The 21,059-nt window shown below is 34.5% G+C and overlaps 1 protein-coding gene across 2 annotated transcripts in view; it reads right to left on the bottom strand.

Moving 5' to 3' along the window:
- LOC105210750 (uncharacterized) overlaps positions 1-21,059 on the bottom strand; it is a 289,405-nt gene that overhangs the window by 71,893 nt on the left and 196,453 nt on the right. For both annotated transcript variants that reach the window (XM_011181888.3, XM_054232931.1), the window contains 2 exons: positions 5,880-6,112; positions 4,557-4,700 (listed from right to left, as the gene is read on the bottom strand). In XM_011181888.3, the coding sequence (XP_011180190.2) occupies positions 4,557-4,700; positions 5,880-6,112 (377 nt within the window). The remainder of the gene's footprint in view (positions 1-4,556; positions 4,701-5,879; positions 6,113-21,059) is intronic.

Here is a 21,059-nt window from a genome sequence, read left to right on the forward strand (position 1 = left end):
GTAAAGCACGACAGCAAGTTTCGGAATGTTGTCGAACTCAATACCATAAACTGAGTCGTATCGAAAACATAGCTTTAAAGAAAATGTAAATAAACTCCCTCGATTTTGTAACCACCTTCCAATACTCTATAATCTACGAACGATCGATATACTCGCACAACAGTGGGAATATGTTCTGAAATTTATTTTCATACAGCTTTGTGAATTAATATTTATTAGCTACTAAGAAGTGATACAAATAAGCGAAAAAAGCTCTGTTATGAAACATAAGAACTGTTTTCCTACAGAGCCTCTGTACTACTATATTTGCACACAACAGCTCTTCTTTTTTATACTCTCGCAACATGTTGCACAGAGTATTATAGTATTGTTCACATAACGGTTGTTTGTATCACCCAGAAATAAAAGAGTAAAGTTGGAATCCGGATGTCTGTCCGTCCGTCTGTCCGTACAGGCGATAACTTGAGTAAAAATTGAGATAACTTAATGAAACAAAATGGGCAAAAAAATAAATGATGTCATGAAAGTTAAAATTTGGAACAAAGGATCGCATGAGGGAGGGGCACATTTGGATGTAATTTTTTCTTTTTGTCCCCGCCCCCAAATAAGTTTTTTGTATATATCTTGCAAACTAATAAAGGTATATAAACCAAACATTCTGCAGTCACTTCTTTTAGCCGTTTCTTTATACAGTCCAAAACTGAAAAAATAGGATAATAACCACGCCCACCTCCCATACAAAGGTTATGTTAAAAATTACTATAAGTGAGTTAACTCACTAACGAAAAACGTCAGAAACACTAAATTTTCTATAAGAAATGGCAGATGGAAGCTGCACTCAAATTTTTTTTACAGAATGGAAAATGGGCGTGGCGTCGCCCACTTATGGGTCAAAACCAAATCTCAGGAACTACTCGACCGATTGCAATGATCTCCCTTCACTTATGGAAAAATTGTCAAAATCGGACTATAAATTTATCAAGAAAATATCAAGAAATATCTGAACCAAAATTAAGTGAGCATATAGTCCTGTATATAGCGTAGCTTGGTGGGGAAAATGAGTGAAATGAGAGTATAAAATGTTCGGTCGCACCCAAACTTAGCCTTCCCTAACTTGTTTTCTATCGCTTTTTTATTTGTTTTTATCGCTTGCGTTACTTTTCTTTTAAAAACTTATTCAGATTTAACAATATTTTTTAATGTGAATTACTTCACAGTACATAGTACTTTTTTGTACGATATTTATAAATTAATTGATATTTTAATGGAAGTTTTTAAAACCACTGAGTTCGAAGCGCATAGTTGCTAATTGATAAAGGAGCGAACTAGTAGTACTTATTCACTAGTAGTACATATATCGGAAAAACAGCCGGATCCTGGATAGCTCAGGTCAGTTACAATACATAAGTGTTTTAAAATTCTATCCGTGGTCTTTGCATCAAAAATAAATTAGGGACCCTGTAAGACCGAGAGAACAACTGGTACGACGAGTTATAAAAACTAGAAAGAGAGTGATGTCTATATATCAACTGACGGAATCAAATCGACTCATCTCGACCTTATAATTCATCCTTTCGGACAACAGTCGGATTTACGAAACTGGAATGTAATGAGATTTTTATCCAGACCAGGTCAAATCGACATGTCTCAAACTTATTTAGGGAATGTTTTCTGTCGCGCTAGCAAAAATAATCAAGTGACTGCTGTACTTGCTTATAAGAAGTTATAAGTATGAATTCCGACGATACAGGACAGAATTTAAGAACCCGAATAGAATATTAGACGGTAAACTTTAGTTAAACTATACAAATCTATTGAAGCAAATGAATTTTTGGCAAAACTAATACAAAATGACAATAAAGTGAAGCAAGAACGTTTCTGCGGGTGAACAGTAACGGTTGCTATGCGTCATCAACAAGAAAGGTGAATTCCAAACCACAGTGAATTCAGTTCTTCTAGTAACATTTCTTTGGTATAATTCATAGCATTGAATAGATTCACAGTCGGAGATAGGTAAAGCCTAGATAAATTTAAATTTATTCAGCTGTATTGCCAAACATTTCTGTCGATTGTTTATTGTGGAAATAGTATTTAAAATATTGTTTTAGAAGGAGTGAAGAGAGATTGTCTATACATAGAAAAAAAGAAATATCAACGAAGTTGATTAATAGTGTCTGCCCTTAACTGATATACAGATGAAGTTGGTACGCTATCAAAAAGACTGTCTACAATTTAAGCAAACCTAGTCTGGTTTTCCGAGCATAATAAACTAGTATGTATAGGCGAAGGCAGCTGTTTAGTATGCAAAATCAGTTTTAAATAATGACAAAGGGATGTAATGAAATTATTTAACATTTGAAGTTAAATTAGTGTATGAAGTCACTCTGACATAGACTGACGATTTAGAGGCTTCAAGTGCCTCCATCGATCCAGTAATGAATAAACTTTAATTTTGTTCGCCGAAATTACTTTATGCAATAATTTATCTTTCGATTAAAGAAATCATCAAAAGCACATTAAGGGAACCTGATATAATAAAAAAATTCCAATAATTCGTCCAAAAAAAGTAGCTAAATCTCATTTTTGCACTTATTAGTGATGATTCTGGATTTTGTGAATTTGCATATCTAATGCAACGCCTGTGGATAGGCTACATGTTTACTAATCTGCTGAAATAGTCGCTAGCTTTTTAATTATTTCAATGCATTTATTATGCTAAATGATGCAATTTGATAGATTTTAATTAAAATTCAAGTTTAGTTTAAAAAAAGTGATTTTTAAGTGGATATATATATGCACATATGTATATATGTGTATATATGATTAATGTTGATATGATGTTTTCAATACAAAACACATTGCTACAGTAGCATAATTTTTTTTTTTTAACAGCTTTAATTAACCACGTACATAACATATACATATATAAAAATACCCATTTATATGCCTTTTAATATAAAAACTTATTTTCTCTTATTTACTTGTAGTTTTTTCCGTCATTAAGAACTACAAGTAAAAAAATTTAAAATCAATGCATTTTATGATATTCATTGTACGTCGTACGTCAACATATTTACATAAATTATGCATTTATTGATGTGACATTTACTCTTTTAACATATGTACGATATACAGTAATATAAATACTTATTTAATCATTGCGCGCAGGTGTTAAATTTGATTAAATATTTAAATGTAATTTATTGCTGATTTTTAATGAAATTCATTAATTAATTTCTGAACGACTGACCATTTGGCTAACTAAATATGAGTATGATGATGTCGCATGCTTGTTTTTTTAATTATTTTTTTGCAGATATATGTACATATGTACTGTATATAGTGGACAATTACGAATATACAAATATGACCACCAAAGTGGGTAAAACAAATATTTTTTGTTTAAATTTTCAGTACTTTATTGCAGTACATTTTTTTATAACCCATTTAAATATGTAGCTCTCGGATCATAATGACCCTGTGTAATTTTGAAGGGTTAAACTCAATATAAAGCCAAATGCATCAACAAAAATAATAAAAAGATGTCTCGGAATTATATAACTGTCATACCATAGATTCGAACGCTTGCTTCTTAGAAAACGAGAATTTTGAGAATGGTCCTCAGAATGAATTGTTACTCAAAATTTCTGAGAATCACTTAAGTTGAAAACGGCTTCATACTATGAATTCTAAACAGGTTTGCGAAAACATATTTTAGTTTGAATATGAGAATTTATGATAATTTTTTTTTTCTAAAAAAGCTATTCAAATACTTCTCTATGGTAGTCTTTCTACAAAAATATGAATTCTTCCAATAACACAGAAATTCTCCGAAGAAAGAAATGGAAACATATAAGCCACTCTGTATGAGGCAACATTATGAGGGATAAGATCACTGTCCACATTTAAGATTCTAAGACCGGACCATATCATAAATAACCTGAAGTGGTGACTATGTATGGCCTGTTAATAACATTTCGGGGAGAAGTTAAGTAAAAAAATACCGTTAAATGAATCACAGCAGAGGGTGTACTGGTTTTAAAACACCATAACCTGACATTGCTGCGTAAATAAGTAGTCTCAGGAAAAAAGTAGTTCATTTTCACATCAGATGTGGGACTTTTGGTCATTACTTGCTACGAAACTTGGAATAGTCGGTTCAATGTAACCAAAATGACTAAGAACTGGTAACAAAGAACATTGATCGAGATGTACATTAAATTGACGCTTCTAACACTAATTTGTAAAAAGAACATTGACTTTAGATAGTACTTTAGCCAAGTTACCATTGCCGCCTAAAGTTATGCAAAAAAGAGTACATATAGTATCAGTTGTATACCTTTAGGCGACAATATGGATCATGTTTGAATACAATTCTTCAAGAAAAAATAAGTAAAACTGAATACGAACAGGAATATCTATACTAAATTCAACATTAACAATTATAATATTGAAATTAAAATGAAACGAAAATTATTATATTGAAATTTCTTTTCTAAACTCTTTAGCTGCTGTTAAAATTATCATATTATTTTTTTTACGTTGCATATACATACCTGATCAGTAAAATTATCCGTATGGAAGAGCACTTTAACATAGTTGGTCTCACTGATGAAAGTCTGCGGTTGCTCGGCTTCACCACAAAACATGCCGGGCTCACGACGATTGGAGACATCCGTCTTCGCGTTGCCGTCAACAATCTATTGAGAGAAGAGAAACAGAGAAAGGACATATATTAAAGTAAATATTTAAAAAAAAAATGCTTTATTAAAAAATAGTGGAGACACGAAAGCCTGCTCTGTAAAAATTGCGTGTTTTCAAAGAACAACAGCAAAAAAAACTTCAAAGACGTGCATAAATTTCGGAAATGTTTATCTTCCTCATTTTGGCATATGCGATTTTCAGCTTCTTTATTTGTTTCTACTTTTTATTGCATTGCTTTTGCAATTGACTGGCGTATTTACTTCACTGCACCAAAACAAAACCTATCAATATTGCTTTTATGGAAAGCTTGTTGTTGTTTTCCTACTTTTGTTGAGCCTACTTGAAGGCGCTCTAGAGTGAGTTATTCGACTAGAGCAAACTTTATATATCTAAGAATACTTTTAGGCGTACATTAGTATATGTGAGTGTTTTTTACGCACTGTCTATGTACTCAACAGTCTCATATGTCATAATTTACGTGGCAGGTCACTTGATAAAAAAATCAACCACTACTATCCAACGAATACTCAGCACAAAGCAGCACTACACAGTGGCAAAGTGGAGCCACAAAAACAAAAAATAATAAAAAGCTTTAGCCTACCAGCAGACGCCTAACCGAGTATGTAAGCAAGTGCAGTTATCCACATGCGCTTCAAGTGCTTTTCACTGTTGGTCGCTCTCCCACAGAGCTGAGTACTCATAAATTACGGCATGCGTTTGCTATTTTTTTCTATTGTTGTTGTAAACTTTTTTGCAGCTGGACATGGCGTCCAATGCGCTTTCTCGCACACATAAATCAGATTTGCTCTACAGTAGTAGTGGTGGCTGTTTTCAAAAACTGCCGCATGCATATGAACCATTTGAAAATATTGCATGCTTTCAGGCGGCGAAAAATACAACAAAATTGTAGTGAAAAAAATGTCTTATTTGAGCACTGTATGCCACATGTTGCTGTTGTTATTACATTTCCAAAAACAAATAAGTGGAAAAAAATCCACAAACAATCTGTTTACTTGCGCGAAAATATTTGCTAACGGCACTTTTAATATTGGCTCGACACGCAAAAGTATGCTATAAATTGCGTTGAGTGCTCGCCAGCGCTCAGTCTAACCAACGTCCCCCAACCGCCTCTCCCCTACACTGTATTGTTCACCGTTCTCCACTTCTCTACTCACCTGTAAATAGCCACCCTCGCAGTGTGTTGCATTCAGCAGTGTGCCGACTTTAAATTTTTTAAAACGCAACCGCAATACAAAGTCGCGTGGTGCTCCTTTCAGCGTGCGGAACCGGTACCAGCAGGTTAACGGCCGGCCTACATTGAGGTTATTCACCTCCGGCGAACTGACATCCTCGAAGATGTCCACCGTTTTGTTGCACTGATCCTTGCTGAGGTCCGCGGTGCCGCTGCCTGCAATGAGGTGTAAGTAAAGCGAAAATAAAGTTGAGTGCCAGGAAATATATATGTATGTAAACAAAAGTAAATATATATGTATATATGAAAAAGTGTAGTGCGAATTTCATGTGCGGCGCTGACATACTTTTAGGCGCATTAAAAACGTTGGTAACACTTAAGCGCGTACGGCTGTTGGGTTCGTATGTCTAAGTGCTTATATTTTTATGCTTTCAACACAGTAATTTATATAATTTCTTGCCTTGGAGACAAAAGCAGCAGTATGTGCATAATTTTAGCATACTTTGGGGTACTCCATGCAGTCTCGAGATGTTATATTTCATATGTTGCTTTTTTAAGTAATAATGAATTAGACAATATGTATATTATGTGTATATGATCTTATAACTAGTCCTCAATGTATTAGTGTAATGCTATCAGTGGTCTTTACTTTTGGCTTGGACCTTTTGCTTTTGTATATTTTTTAATAATAGAGTACCTATATCATTATCCATTTTTTTGAAGAAGGGAGACCACAGACTTTTTTAATAAGAGAGACCTAAGAACTTGTTTAATTTTTTTAATAATGGAGACTTTTGGCCTACGTATATGTTTTTTTAATAAGAAAGGCACAAGACTTGAATTTTTAATAATGGAAATCCTACACTTTTATATATATTGTTTTAAATAACAGAGACCCTTAATAGCTTAAGATGGTTAATCCTTATCGACAACTATCCAAACTTTTTAAATGGTTCTACATTGCAATAAATTAGATTCTTTTGCCCACATTTTGACTGTTGAAATTTATTTCTTCCAAATAGAGAGAGTTTCGGTTTTGTAATCTCCGAAATTGGAGGTGTCTAGAAATTAGTAATTGAAGCATGGAAATTATAACTGTTTGCAAATAGAACTACATTTTTTATATTTCTATTTGCCTACATTTAGGCGCATTATTTATAAAATCAAATTCTAGAGGACACTACTCTTCTTTAGTTAGGAAAGAGTAAATCAAAAATGTAAGCAAACGCTTAATTGTAATTTTCATAGCATACATTTATCTGCTCAACTGATTTCTTTTTTTTTAATAAAAAAATGCCAACAATACTAGTTGACTGTATTAAAGAAGAAATACTTGTAATTTCGTATAAATTGCTCCTACAAATGTGCTAAAACACAGCAATAATATTAATATTGCATACTTTCAGCGGCAGGGCGGGTTTATATGCTCTCTTTTCAAGTTGGATAGTAAAAATTTATTGAAGAATGATCTACTTTAGTCAATAAAGCGCCCATAAAAATGTAAACAAATGCTTAATTTTAATTTTCGTAGCACATTTTTAGCTGCCAAATATATTTATTATTGTTTTAAATAACGGAATTTCTTCACTTTGCGAATAAAGCTAAGCTGTATTAAAAACGTCGTTATTTTAAATTTCGCAAGAATAGCTCTTAAAAGTATGCTAAAATTCACCACTAATTTTAATTTTGCCTACTTTTAGGGGCAGAATATGTTTATATCTCTCTTTTTATATTAGAAAGTAAAAAATTTTAACTACAAATCTAATTTTTAACACAATCCTTTTACAGAAAGAATTTTCGAAGGACAATTACATAAAAGTGCCATTAAAACGGCTAGCTTAAAATATTATAACCCAAAATGAAAAAAGCAAAAAAAATGTTGGAAAGCTTTACCAAAAAATCTCAAACATTTTAGCCCAATTTTCGCACAGAAAAACTTTTCGATTATTAAAACCTAACCTACTTGTCAGCCAGCAAACCAGCAAACCAGCAAAAATTGCTGCATACTTTTGTGCGCATTGTCCGCTTTTCTTGATTGTCATTTTCATTATTAAACGAGCAGTGTGAAAGCATGTTGTTGCTGCTAGCGCCAACTGTCCAATTCAGCTTGTCAGATTATTACTCAAGCTCTATGCAAAGCGGCCAAGCTTTTCATCTCTTTTTTCACCTTTTTTAAATTTCTTTTTATACTTTTTTATTTGTTTTTTTTTTTTGGTTCCTTATTGGCGCTGAAGAGTTGCATACACACGCCATTTATCGTGGCGTTCGCAGCCAGCCCATCATGATTTTTCACTTTGTGCTGAAAAGTGAGTTGGTGTATGAAAATAATGAAAAATATTTAGTAAAGAAAAAAAGAGTCTAAAAATTAAAACCGCAAATGCGCTGCTATTTTTTAGCTCCTTATTTACATACAAAAAATCATTTTAAAATATTTTTTCCGAGCGCTTTTGCAATTCAGCGTCATTACAAGCGCTCAGCTGGCCGCGCATAGCATACCAAAGTGATTGCTGTTGTTGTGTTTTTTTTTTTTGTTTTGGCCGCTGATGGACTTCATCATTGTCCTTAATTTATTTTGTGGATTCGTACAAGTGAACAAAAGCACATTGTGCAGAATTCGTAATTCACGTTGCCATCTTTTGTGTGTGTATTTTGGTCACAAAAAACCGCGCGTCGCGTACACAAAACCACAAGCCAGCCAGTGTTGCCCAAACTCCATATAGTCCACGAAATGAAACTCCGGCGAATTTCACTCAACAACTTGAGTTGGTTGCTGTCGTTTGTCCGTATCGCACAAAGAAATGCCGCAGAAGCATAGATTTCATTGTGGGTGAGTCGTAGTAGTGGTCCAAGCTGATAGCATTCCTTCTTTCGTAATCCCTCTCTTTACCTCTCTCTCTTTCTGTCTCGCACTCTTACACTTCAAATAATACCAAGTCGCGTGTACTTCAAAATTTACAAGCGCTATGTGAAGCTTTTTTCCTCTACTCTTTGACCATCACTAGAATAAAATTGAAATTGAAAAGGCACAACGCGTTGACAAGCGCTAGAAAAAGCGCGCCCGCTATGAAAGAAATGTTAGCAATCAGCTTTCGCTATTGAATTGTGTGCTGGCAAGAATGCGGCGAATTGTGGAAATATTTGGCGAGTTTATTACTTGGCGACTATTCTTTTTTAGTTGGAGTGAGTGAGGGACTGAATTACATTGCATTTTTAAATTTGAAAAATAGCAGAGAGGAGAATTGAAGATAACTTATTTAAAATAATTATTTTAAAGTGAGTAATCTTTGAGCCTTCTCTAAAGTATAAAAAAATCGAAACATTTTCTAATAAAAACCGGAAGCTTACAAGTAAATAAAGAATTATACGAAGAGAAGTTTATTTTTTTGTATTTGGAGATTTCTCTCAAAATCAACCTCAAATTTCTTACTCTCACTTTTGGTTTTGAAGAATTTATTGCTGTTGCTGAGACAGAAAATATTCAAAAATATTCCGTGTTGTTAAGTTGACAGTCCTTGACTGGATCGTGCTTCAAGTCTGTTCCGGCTAGATAACCGAGATGGTCTTTCACTACCTAATACTTGAAGTATCAATTATTATATAAACACTCAGAATATTCATATGAAATTTTCAATTATTCCTTTATTCATTATTTCAAACTGTATTGCCTGCTTAATAGCCTTTTCACACAGCTAACTAAATTGATCAATTAAAATTTTGATTGAGAAAGCAGTTTTCAGTCTTCTTCACACAGCCGCCTACTCGATAACCGATCAGCTGTTATATCATTGTGTTCTTGCTTTTCATAAAAATTTGGTAAGTTTCATCAACTGATTGCTATCTTTTATTTATTTCTAGCAGCGACATCTACCGTCGTCTAGTTGAACAACAACTCGCAGACGAAGAATGTATATATAATTACTAATACGGTCTTTGTCGCAGAGTTGCATTTCATTTTCAAGTCGATTAATGTAAATAATCGATAAATAATGTAGTAATGGTAAATCGATCTAATTCAGAGTTTTAATCGAGCAGAGGACGGTTAATGGATCAATTAGCTCATGCCTTATACCTACGCACCTACACCTACGCCTTAATACGCTCATTGTTACTGTATTTTCAATTTTGTTCTATGAACTACTGATATCACTAATAGTTATTACACCTTTTTATTATTCTCTCTCTTTTTCCGTTTCTCTCTCTACCCTCTCCCTCCCTCTCTGTCTCTTTCTCTCTCTCTCTTTCTCTCTCTCTCTCTATCTGCCTATAAACATCAATTGCTTTCATTCCCATCTTATCTCATCTGTTCATACTATGAATATTCAGAACACATAATTTGTTATATTCATTATCACATCACACTATATCGAATCACGGCATATCACATTTCATAACATTATATTAGTAAAAACCTTACTAACTCAATTAATATTCACTCAATTTTTTTTATAAAGTCTACTGAATTGTTCAACGTGGTAAGATGTCACTTCTTAATGTCACTAAAAATGCAACGAGTAATACCAAAAATACACTTAACTTTACATCACATCAAATATTATATAGTGATATTTTATAATATAAATTCAAGACATTAAATGTACAGAATTACAACATGTGACATAAGGTCATTAGAAATAATATTGGATTATTTCAATAGCATAATCGTGATCACACTTTATGTAACATCAATCACATCATTACAAAGAACAATCAAATCACTTCACCTTACAATACAACTGCTTATAGTCATTCCATATTGCTCTACATCATTCATGCTACACATCATTCTTTAGTAAGACTTATAAACTTTTCTAATACATTTACCACATCTGAATTAGAGAATAATAATTTCTGTTCACGTAAGATCAAATTGACTTCACAAAAGCAACTACATCATATTTACATCATCTACATTCCAAATCTATCGCTTATTACATCAATTGGTTGATATCGAATCATACTACATAAAAATCCATAATCTAATCATATTACATAAAATGACATGATATGACATCACATCATCTCATTGATTTTACATATTAGGTATTCGTATCGAAAATCATCAACTCATTTCAATTTATATCACATCAAATGCTATGAGATCATAACAATGAGATCATAATATATCACATCATCACTTCACCTCATTTACATCATATGAATTAGTATCGAATATCACATCAAGTGACTTCAATTTAACACAACAGAAGATATCATTTCATATCAAAGAGGTCACATCATGTGACATCAAATCACATCACTGGTTGAAAATGTTGTAAAATTACAACCAATGAGTAACAACATTAACATCACGCCATATGAAAATGCATATCTTCACTTCACATCACATCACATCTTACGATATGTCACAACAAGCCATACGAATAGAATATTATAAGAAAAAAATAGAGCATCATACTAACTCACCCATATTTTTTACTAACATATCTTTAAGATGTGTGAAATCTGAGGTATATCTATATTCGATATTTCATCCAAGTTTTTAGGCAATTGACATTGCGGCTAAGTTCTGCTTCTAAGAAGTAAATCGTTTGAAGAAAGATTCTCATTTAACTGATATAAGCTACTGCGGTGCATAGAATATGTAATTTTAACATATATTCCTCAAATTTTCACATTTAGACATCTAGCACTGAAATCTCTAAAAATAAAACAAAAAAAACTAAGATTTCTAAGAAAACCTTAAAATAAGAAAAGCTTTTATACTTTTGCCTAATTGAACTTCCCTTCGATTAAACAGCAAGAGAAAAAGCTTTTCTCCTGCACCAAATTGACTTTTGTCGGCTTTTAGGCGCACGAAATAATATTACTTTCTTCGACAATCGGCTTAAAGTCTGGCAAGAGTGTGTTTATTTTCTAAAATTTTGCATTGTTAATTCGAACAAAAAGCAGACAAGGCCAATACAGACAACAACAGCGACAGCTGTCTGCAAATAAATGGAAAGTGTGCTTAAGCGCCTAAAAGAAGGCACTAAAAAAATCAAGTACGCTGGAATAATTTAGCATATCACACAACTGTTTGACTCTTAACCGTGCGCATAATGAGCTATTTCAGCGTTTCGGTTGCCAAAGTTTACAACAGATTTCCATTGAAAAATCGTGAAACATACATATAGGCGCGGTGCACAATTTTAAATTTTTTTGCCAGTTTGTAAATTGTGTGCGAACAGACAATAACAACAAGCCGCACGCATTAATAGATTTGTTTTGTACTTTTGTTGTTGTATTCATTGTTGTTTTGTTGTTTTTCATTGCAGTGTTGGGGATTTGTTTGAGCTGGTGCTTAGTGAGTGCTTAGAGGAGATGTCTCGCGTTGTGTACACAAATGTATCGTTAGCATTTTTTTGGGCGACGCAATGCGATTGTTGCTGGCACACGGACTGTTGGCCAGTCGGCACATGAACTTTTATCGCCACCTTTGCTCTAGCGCCACGCAACATTTGCCCTCAGCGGCGACTCACGCGACCAACCAACCAACCAGCCAACTCTGGCCAACTTAATAATTCAGCAAACAAAACTGAAAAAATACAAAAAAGATACCCGCACTTGCATGCGATAATATGGCGCAGCTCCCCAAAGTTAGTTTGCATCCATTTAGCATGTCGCGGCACCAAGCAACAGACCAGCCAGCCAACCAGCCACTCTATGTGGTAGCAAGTACTGCAGCTGGCAGTGAAAGCAACGGTTTATGGTGGTGTTAACTGCAACGCAGGAGTGGGTATGTTGGAGGCAGCACAGAGATTTGCTTATTCCATGCGAATTCAAGCTTTGATACTCTGCTGTTTGGTTATTCCATGCTGTGTACATGTATGTATGTATGTGTATTTGTATTGAGCTCTCCATTTCAATGTCGTGAAATGCGTTTCACCTTATCACTTCGTTTACCGTGGTCACCGAGGCGCACAATGCGCGTTATAGGTCGTCTATTTGGACCTCATGACTTCCAGTCTCCTCTTCTACCTTCTTTGTCAAGTCCGTCGCGGAGTGCAATCTGCTGTGGTCCGCTGAGCTTTCTAGCGCACTTTTGCCGGTGATACGCTGATATATATTATTTTCACAGTTTGCAAATCCGCTCTTGAATTCCTGTTGGACACACGATTTCGTGATTTTTTTTTTTTGTCTTGTTTTTTCGTGGTCATAAAGTGAAGGTACTTTATATGCACTTCGAAGACTTTTATGCTTTAAGTTAAACATATTTTGCAATTTTTATACTTAATCCGAAGATAGAAAGTATGTGCTCAAACAAGCTCTGTTAAAGAACACTAGTCACTAAGTCATTCTACCGAGTTTAATTCTTGGAGAATTCGATTAAAAAAACTAACTGACTTACAATAAATTGTCCACAATCTGAAAATTTTTAAGAGTCTCATTGTTCCACATCTAAGGATGTTTTCGGTTGTCCTTACAATTATTTAGAGTTTCCTAATGGTTTGATTGTGGGACATAAGCTTTTTCCATTCCCATGTTTCAGAGTTCTTGATGTATATTTATACTGTATCCCGTAATTTATATATACTCTGGAGATCAATTTTCAGGAATTTTTACATAAGTCCTCAGACATATCCCTACATTTTTTGTAGGAATTGCGAACACCTTCAATTCATGTATCTATATCGATTTTTTTAATACGGTTTCATTGGATTCAGATGAGAATCACATTTTGTGTCGATCTATTAAACCCCTTGCTAGTATTAGACTTATAAATCACTTATACTCCCTACTAATATTAGGTAGATATATGGTTCTCTCTTGCACTCATCTCGAACTATATATCTCTTCTCAGCCGACATTGAACTCTCTTTAGGTTGCTTTCCATAACGATATGGCTGGTTGTAGTGAGTATTCTACTAAAGTGATGGTCTTTGAGCGGAGAGCGTATCTTACTTCATTCAGTTTCTATCTACAATTCCCTTTTTTTTAGGTCACCAGTTATATCGAGTTAGAAGCAAATAAAGAGTGATCACTATTTTCCTAAATATTTGCAGTATCTCTCTCTTATCTGCCTTCTTCTCTAATTTCGGCATATGTACGTCTGACTACTGCCTTTGCTCTGGTATTCATAGAATAGGATTTTATGCGAAAAAAGAAGAGATAGATATCAAAAAAATATATGAAAACTATCCGGTCCCAACGAACAAGTATATTTACAACCACAGCATGAGGTATCCTGGCAACCAGCCTACCCCCGCTTTCTGCTGCGAAGTTGAGTTTTTGCAACTGACTATCGCAGCCGGATTCAGACCGTCTCGGTGGGATTTAATTGTAATACTGTTGTGAAAAGGCTCTAAAAATATAATTCGTGCATTGTTTTGAGGTATATTTTTGGCGACATTTTAATTTCGTTGAATCAGTGTCAGGAGTGGGAGCGCGCAAAAACAAGTGAAGTTGTCATTGCAGTAGTGTTGTTACTTTAGTTGTAGTAGCTGTTGTTGTTGTAGTAGTAAAAGTAAATTCTGTTGTTTTACTAGTGTTAGTAGTACTATTTTTTATTGTTATAGAACATTTCGTTGTTGTTGTTGTCACTTTTTATTTTGTTGTTGTGACAAATGTTTGCTGTTGCTGTTGTAGTAATAGAAAAAGTACCACCCAGTAAAAAAATCTTTGGATTAATACCAAAATCGAGTAATAAAGGAGTAATTACTTATTCATCCATTTCGAGCATTGAGTGAGTAATAAAGGCAGTTTCGTAAATTTAAAAAAAAAAATGTTAGTTTTCTCGCTTATTGATACATTTTGGAGGAATAAACGAGCTAATAATATGCGAATACTTCGATTATTTTATTATTACTCCAAAATGTATCAATTAAGGAGTAATGAATTGTTCATCCTTTTCGGGCATTAAGTGAGCAATGAAGCATTTTCGTTAGTTTTTACAAAAATCGTTTCCTCGCTCATTGATACATTTTGGAGGAATAGACGAGCTATTAATATGCTAACGCATACTTCTATTGCTCGTTTATTACTCCAAAATGTATCAATAACGGATTAACCATAACTGCCAATTATAACTGTTAATTTTTGTGGAATTCTTTTGTTTACAATAAAAGCGTATTTTGTCACTTTAAAATAGTCTGAATCTGTAATCAATGCGTGAACATTATTGTAGTATCGTGAATATAATCAGATAAAAAGTGGTCAACTGTCGCGAATATATACGGGTAAAAAGTGATAATTAATTGAAAAAATGTGTGTGAAAATATTTATTCTAAGCGTCACCTAAGGCGATTGGTGAAAAAAGAAATTCAAACATTTTCTACAAAAAATCGAGAGGCTGTTTAACTTTTTCTTTTTCGGTAAGATCTGAGTTTTGTATATTTTATCTTAAATAACTTATTCATATATGTATGTATTTTTTTATCTTTTGCAGAATCAGTTAAAGAAACATATTCGACTTACGGAGATTTTGAAAAAGCGATTAAACTGGCCTTTCGAAAATGTAAGGCAACTTTTTACCGAAAGACCTATTCAATAAAATCTGCTTCGTCTCAGGAAAATTCCTAAATCACAACTTGATTTTAAATAAATATAACTATGCATATATAATGTATTTATAATTTATGTGAATTACTAATACTTATATTTCGAAAATTAAAACATTGAATTCAATTATTTTAAAAACAGTTTATATTTTTCTCCGCTCTTTTTGGATGTAAATAATATTATTCTTTTTTGTGTTCTTTCTGGAGGCAAAAATCATTACTCTTTTTATGCTCTTCTATTCCAAAATCATTACTCCTTTTCTACTCCTTCTGGAGATAAAAAAGATCACTCCCTCTGCTCTCGTTTCGGAGGTCAAAAAGAGGTCAAAAGAATGCTCGGTTGCGCTTCATTAGGAGCTCGGAGCATTGTGGAGTAATCCATTACTCGCAAAGGAGCGATCTAAGATTAATCTTTGGATCATCCGCTTTTTTACTGGGCAGTTGTTATTTTTGTAGTACGCTTTGTTGTTATTGGAGTACATTTCATTGTTGTTGTTGTTGTTGTTGTAGCAGTAGTGGTAGTCGCGCTACCACAGCTTTGTCACCGCAAATGCCGCCACTGTTGACCACATACCGACGGACACATAGTGATATACATATGTACAAACACTTCACACCGCATTACACACACACACACATATATTCAATTCACCATGTGGCATGTTGCAAGTACGAACACTCAAATGAAATTTACTTAGTTTTAGTTTTATTTTAATTCCATTTCGGTTTGTTGGATTTCCCTTGAATTAGTTTATGTTGCGCTTTGTTGTTGTTGTGCATTCGTTATGTTCACCACTCTTTCGCACGCTTAGTTTGAGCATTAAAAATATTTGTATATGTATGTGTGCGATTGTCTAGCGATTTAGATATATGCACAAAGGGCGGCCAACACACGCACACAAACACCCAGAGAGGGAGGGAGAGCGAGAGCAAAAGGACACTTCACAAAAAATCTCTAAAATTCAAATTGAGTTGACTGGGCACATCTACCGGCGACTGGATGCATTGCATTTGCGATGCCGCAGCGACGCTTGACAGCGTCAACAACGCTTTGCCGCACACAAAAGCTTGCCACAACAGCGGCTTAAGTGGCAGATAATGCCACTGTAGTAGTGGTAAATATTTGTCGACTTGCTATTTTTGTTATTACCAACTAGCATTGTTGTTATTGCAATTTTGCGCGTTTTGTTGGCTGGCGCTAAGCCGGCATAGAAATGCGTCGCGTCGCCGCTGGATTGCTGGCATACCTAAAGGCGCTTTAAAGGTAATTGATGCAATTTATTTAGTGCGAATCGGTTGCAAAGCGTAAAGAAAAAAAACTATAAATATATAACGGTTTGTGTGCATGTTTTTAATAAAATTGCAACGGTTTACTTTGTGCAAGTTGCGGATTTATTTAATTTGTATTTCAAGCTTTTCTTTGTTTTGGCATTTTTAGCGCGCGCGGAATCGTTGCACACAAATTCAATTACTTTCAAGTGCCGTTATTTAACGGTATTGAAAGCGGACTTTTGTAGGTGCAGCGCGTGCAATCGGTTGCGCTGAATGGTGTATGTAAGTGAGCGTAAAGCACGAAATGTGGTTTGGAATTACAAAACAGTAAGAGAAATGGAATTCAAAAATTACAAAAATATTAAAATATAAATAAATTTAAAAGGCTTATATAAAAATATAAAAAATATAATCTTAAACTAAACACCCTTAAGGTTTAAGTTTCAGACAGCAGTTTAGATAAATCAGCCTAAATGTAGGCAATATTGTTGTATGTGTCTTCGCTGAAGGGTTTCTTGTGAATATGAGAGCAGAAAATTCTACTATAAGTGATTATCGAAAAAATATAAAGGGTTTGGAGACTAAGTCCAGAAATCTGATAAGGGAACTGAATCCAATATAGAATAATTTTTCTAAACGTCAGAAAATATGAGAGCCAAAGTATCTCAGTATGAGTCTCACAATGTCGAAACAGTAAACAAAAATGTACTCAGTCATTGTCATTTCCCCATCGTGCTGAACACATTGTCTATAAGAATCAGCCAAAATATCGGATTAGCAATCCAACAATGAGAAGTTACAACTTATTTTGTAGAGTACATAAGTTCTTTCGATTCTTGTGAACTCAACCGAAGTAGAATGATTTAGAGATCTTATAAGTCTCAGCAATAGGCTTGCGCTCAATCATCCAAGAATAGACCATAAAGGGGAAAGGAAAAATCAATTGATTCCCGAATCAGTTACACGATGATGATCGAAATTGATAATTAGTAGTATTCAACTTCTTTAGGGCGCATGGTGAATATCATCTCATTCTGAAACTGGACTGAACTACACATCATGGTATATCCGTAGAACCGTCATTGTAGAATGTCGTTGATCCATTCCTACAATCTAGCAAGTAAGAGGACAGAGAATAAACTATTGGGAACTGAATCAGCAACCCAATGATTTGAGTAGTCAGGAATTTAAAAAAAGAACCTTCCATCAAGATTTATACACTTTTACATGCGCTCAAACCAATTTTCGAGCCTTTTTTTGAGCCTTTTTTTGAGCGATTGTCAAATTGTGCGGGATCCAACGAGAACAAACCTTTTTTACGGCCATGTGTTCATGCAATATCGAATGTATGCTGGTGGGAGAAATGCATAGGCATGCCTCTATGTGAAGGTATGTTACATGACGGTCTTGCATTATCAGTTCACGTACGACATCGATGTTTTCTGGCACAACAGCTGTTTTTGGACGACCTTCACGGAATTCGTCTTTGAGCGAGAGTTGGCCACGACCAGGAACTTGTACAACCCCTTAGAGGTAAACACATCCCTCAAATTTCTTTCATATTCCCAAGAAGAGAGAAAGGAAACCCATTACAGTCATCAAAAATTAAAAAAAAAATATTTTTAAAGACAAGGCTTTATGTACCGCTACTTCCTAAATCCACTTAATTCAAGACAGCGTTTCTTTAAGTAAATTCATAGGATATTCTCACGAATAAAAACTAAATAAAATTAAAAAAAAATCAAATCAAAAAGAGACCTCTGCCTCAGCGCGACATTTATGCAATTTGTGCAACAACCAACGAACCGAGAAGAACAGTAATAGAACATGAGATTCGCATTTAAATTTATTTGCATTTCCTTTTGTGCGCTTCAATTTTCGGCACACACACTCACTCGCACAGAGATGGAGATAGAACTTTAGCTGTTGACAGTGGCTGGCTCGCTCATGACTGTTGCTGTTGCTGCGTGGTGATCGTAAGCGGTGCGAGTTAGATGGAAATGCCGGAAGTATTAAAAGTACTTTACTACTTTTGTGCAAGAAATCTGAAATCTGAATTGCCTGCGTTGAATATAAGAAGCTTACGTGATAAGGCATGTAGGTGAGGTGAACTGCAGAGATGAGTGCGGAGTTAGAGCGGCAGTTAGATAGAGTAAGTGATAAAAGGCAGTTGGTAGAATTGATATTTGCAACGCCGCAGATACGACAGTTAAAGAATTACAGAGGCACATTCATGCATACATATATGTAGTTGTAGGCAAATTCAACATGTGCATACGAAACTAAAAATGTAGATAACCAGACAATCATACAAAGAAACAGCTCTAGCGATACTGGCAACAGCGGATTCAAGTAGCTACTTTCACAAAAAAGACTTGAGTAGCAGCAAAGAACGCATAAAAATACGAAATAGAAGGATACAGAAAAATGCAGAAAAAAGGAAATGCGCTGAAATAATGGTTGGAATTAGTGTTGAAATTGGAGTTGTTATATAAAGCTGCGCAGCTGGAGTTGTTGCTAAGCTTGACGCTGCTGCCGTTGAAATTCTTTCATATCTAAGTGTGCTTCCGCTTCCTTTAACTATGCCCAATTTTTCAGCGACTTTACGTTTTCGCTTTTATAGACGAAATAATCATGGAGTTAGTTGGAAATATATGATTTGACATTTGCGTGTGCCACGGCGGATGAGTGACATGAAAATGTAGATGGGAGCTTTTATGTTTGTATGTATATCGTTTAGAATCTGTAAGAGCAGACTTTTAATTAAGCACCTCCTGTATTTACATTGAACGCATATTTTAGGCATGGAATTAAGTTAATTACAATTTTAAGAAATTTATATAAATATCATGCATTATACACTTCTTGTATTTAAAGTGATTTTAAAATGACTTTTAGTGGATAAACACGAAATTTCCTACCCAAATTTCATAGTAGTTAGACTAATGTTGACCTACTTCTAAGTTAAATTTTGTAAAAAAAAATCTGTTCCCAGAAACTGTTCCTAATAAAAAATTGCCCATTACTGATATATTTTTGCAAATATTGAACTTATCTCTATTTTTAAAGCTTTTACTGGGCAATTGCAACTAATTCTGCATCAATAATTAACTGTTATCAATATAAAAATCATTAAAATGACTTACCTGTATTGACATTTAAAATTTTTAAACACATACTGTTAGTATATATTCATGGAACAACGCATTTTAACGCAGATTAATAAAACTGTTCCCACTTTTCGAATTATAAGTTTTAAGTTGCAAAATTGTACGAAAATAATGAAATTTGACTGCAGGATACTTTAGTTTAATCGCTTTATAATTTTAAACTGTTCCCAGTAAAATTGTTATCAGTCCCGGATATTTTTTGATACATTTTTTGAAAATTCTATAAGAATAAATTTGACTGCAGAATACTTTGCATTAATCGTTCTATAATTTTACACTGTACCCAGTCGAACTGTTCTCAGGTCCGAATTTCTTTTCAACTAAAAATATGTATTATAGACTGATTCCAGTAATTAGTGCGCTTTCCATTTAAAACTACACCGCTTAAAAACTGTTCCCACACAAAAATATATACTCAACGATGAATTGAACAAATAACATTAATTATTGCAATATTTTCTATAGAATTTACTCATTGCAAGTGGAATAGGTCAAAATTTGTATGCCCAAAGTCACAAGGCTTTGGGTACCGAGCTTATTCTATAAAATAGTTCTAAATAGCTGTAGTTAATACAAATAAACGTGCTTTTAACGTTAAGTATACATATCTACAAACAGACATATGCACACATATATAACTCTCTTTGTGCTCTTGTAATTCTCGCCATTTATTCTTTAAGCTTACACCATCAACTCGCCCACCCTCACAAGCCAACCGAACAGCATGTCAAACACGCGCTCAGCGTCTCCTACCAGCTGACTGCCGCCTGCCTACGCCGAAACCCCGTCCGATAGTCACACTGTCACAATACAATGAAACTTTGATAAATTAAACAGATTTATTACCACGCTGCCGCTGCCGCTGCCGCTGCCGCTGCCACTGTTGCCAACAGCCATGCCACCGACGCTCAACCACGGCGTGCGCTGAAGAGCAGCTACTTCTAGGAAGCCGCTTGTCGACCAAATCTGCTCACAGCTATGTACATACTTATGTTCCTATCTATTCTTATTCCTTCGTGTCACATCAGTCGCCTGTCTGCTTGCCGTTTCTGCCTTCCGGCGCTTTGTTATTGTTGTTGTTGTCCGACTGGTATTTCTCATTTTGTTTTGTCGCATTTCTTTTGACTTCCTTTGCCTTCTCACCACCACACATTCACTGGCGGCTTAGTTGACGCTGACAGTGTCACTGATGCCACTTTTGTTGTTGTTGTTGGTTGTGTTGTT

Source organism: Zeugodacus cucurbitae, chromosome 6 (genome assembly GCF_028554725.1).
Source record: "Zeugodacus cucurbitae isolate PBARC_wt_2022May chromosome 6, idZeuCucr1.2, whole genome shotgun sequence".
NCBI classification, from domain to species: domain Eukaryota; kingdom Metazoa; phylum Arthropoda; class Insecta; order Diptera; family Tephritidae; genus Zeugodacus; species Zeugodacus cucurbitae.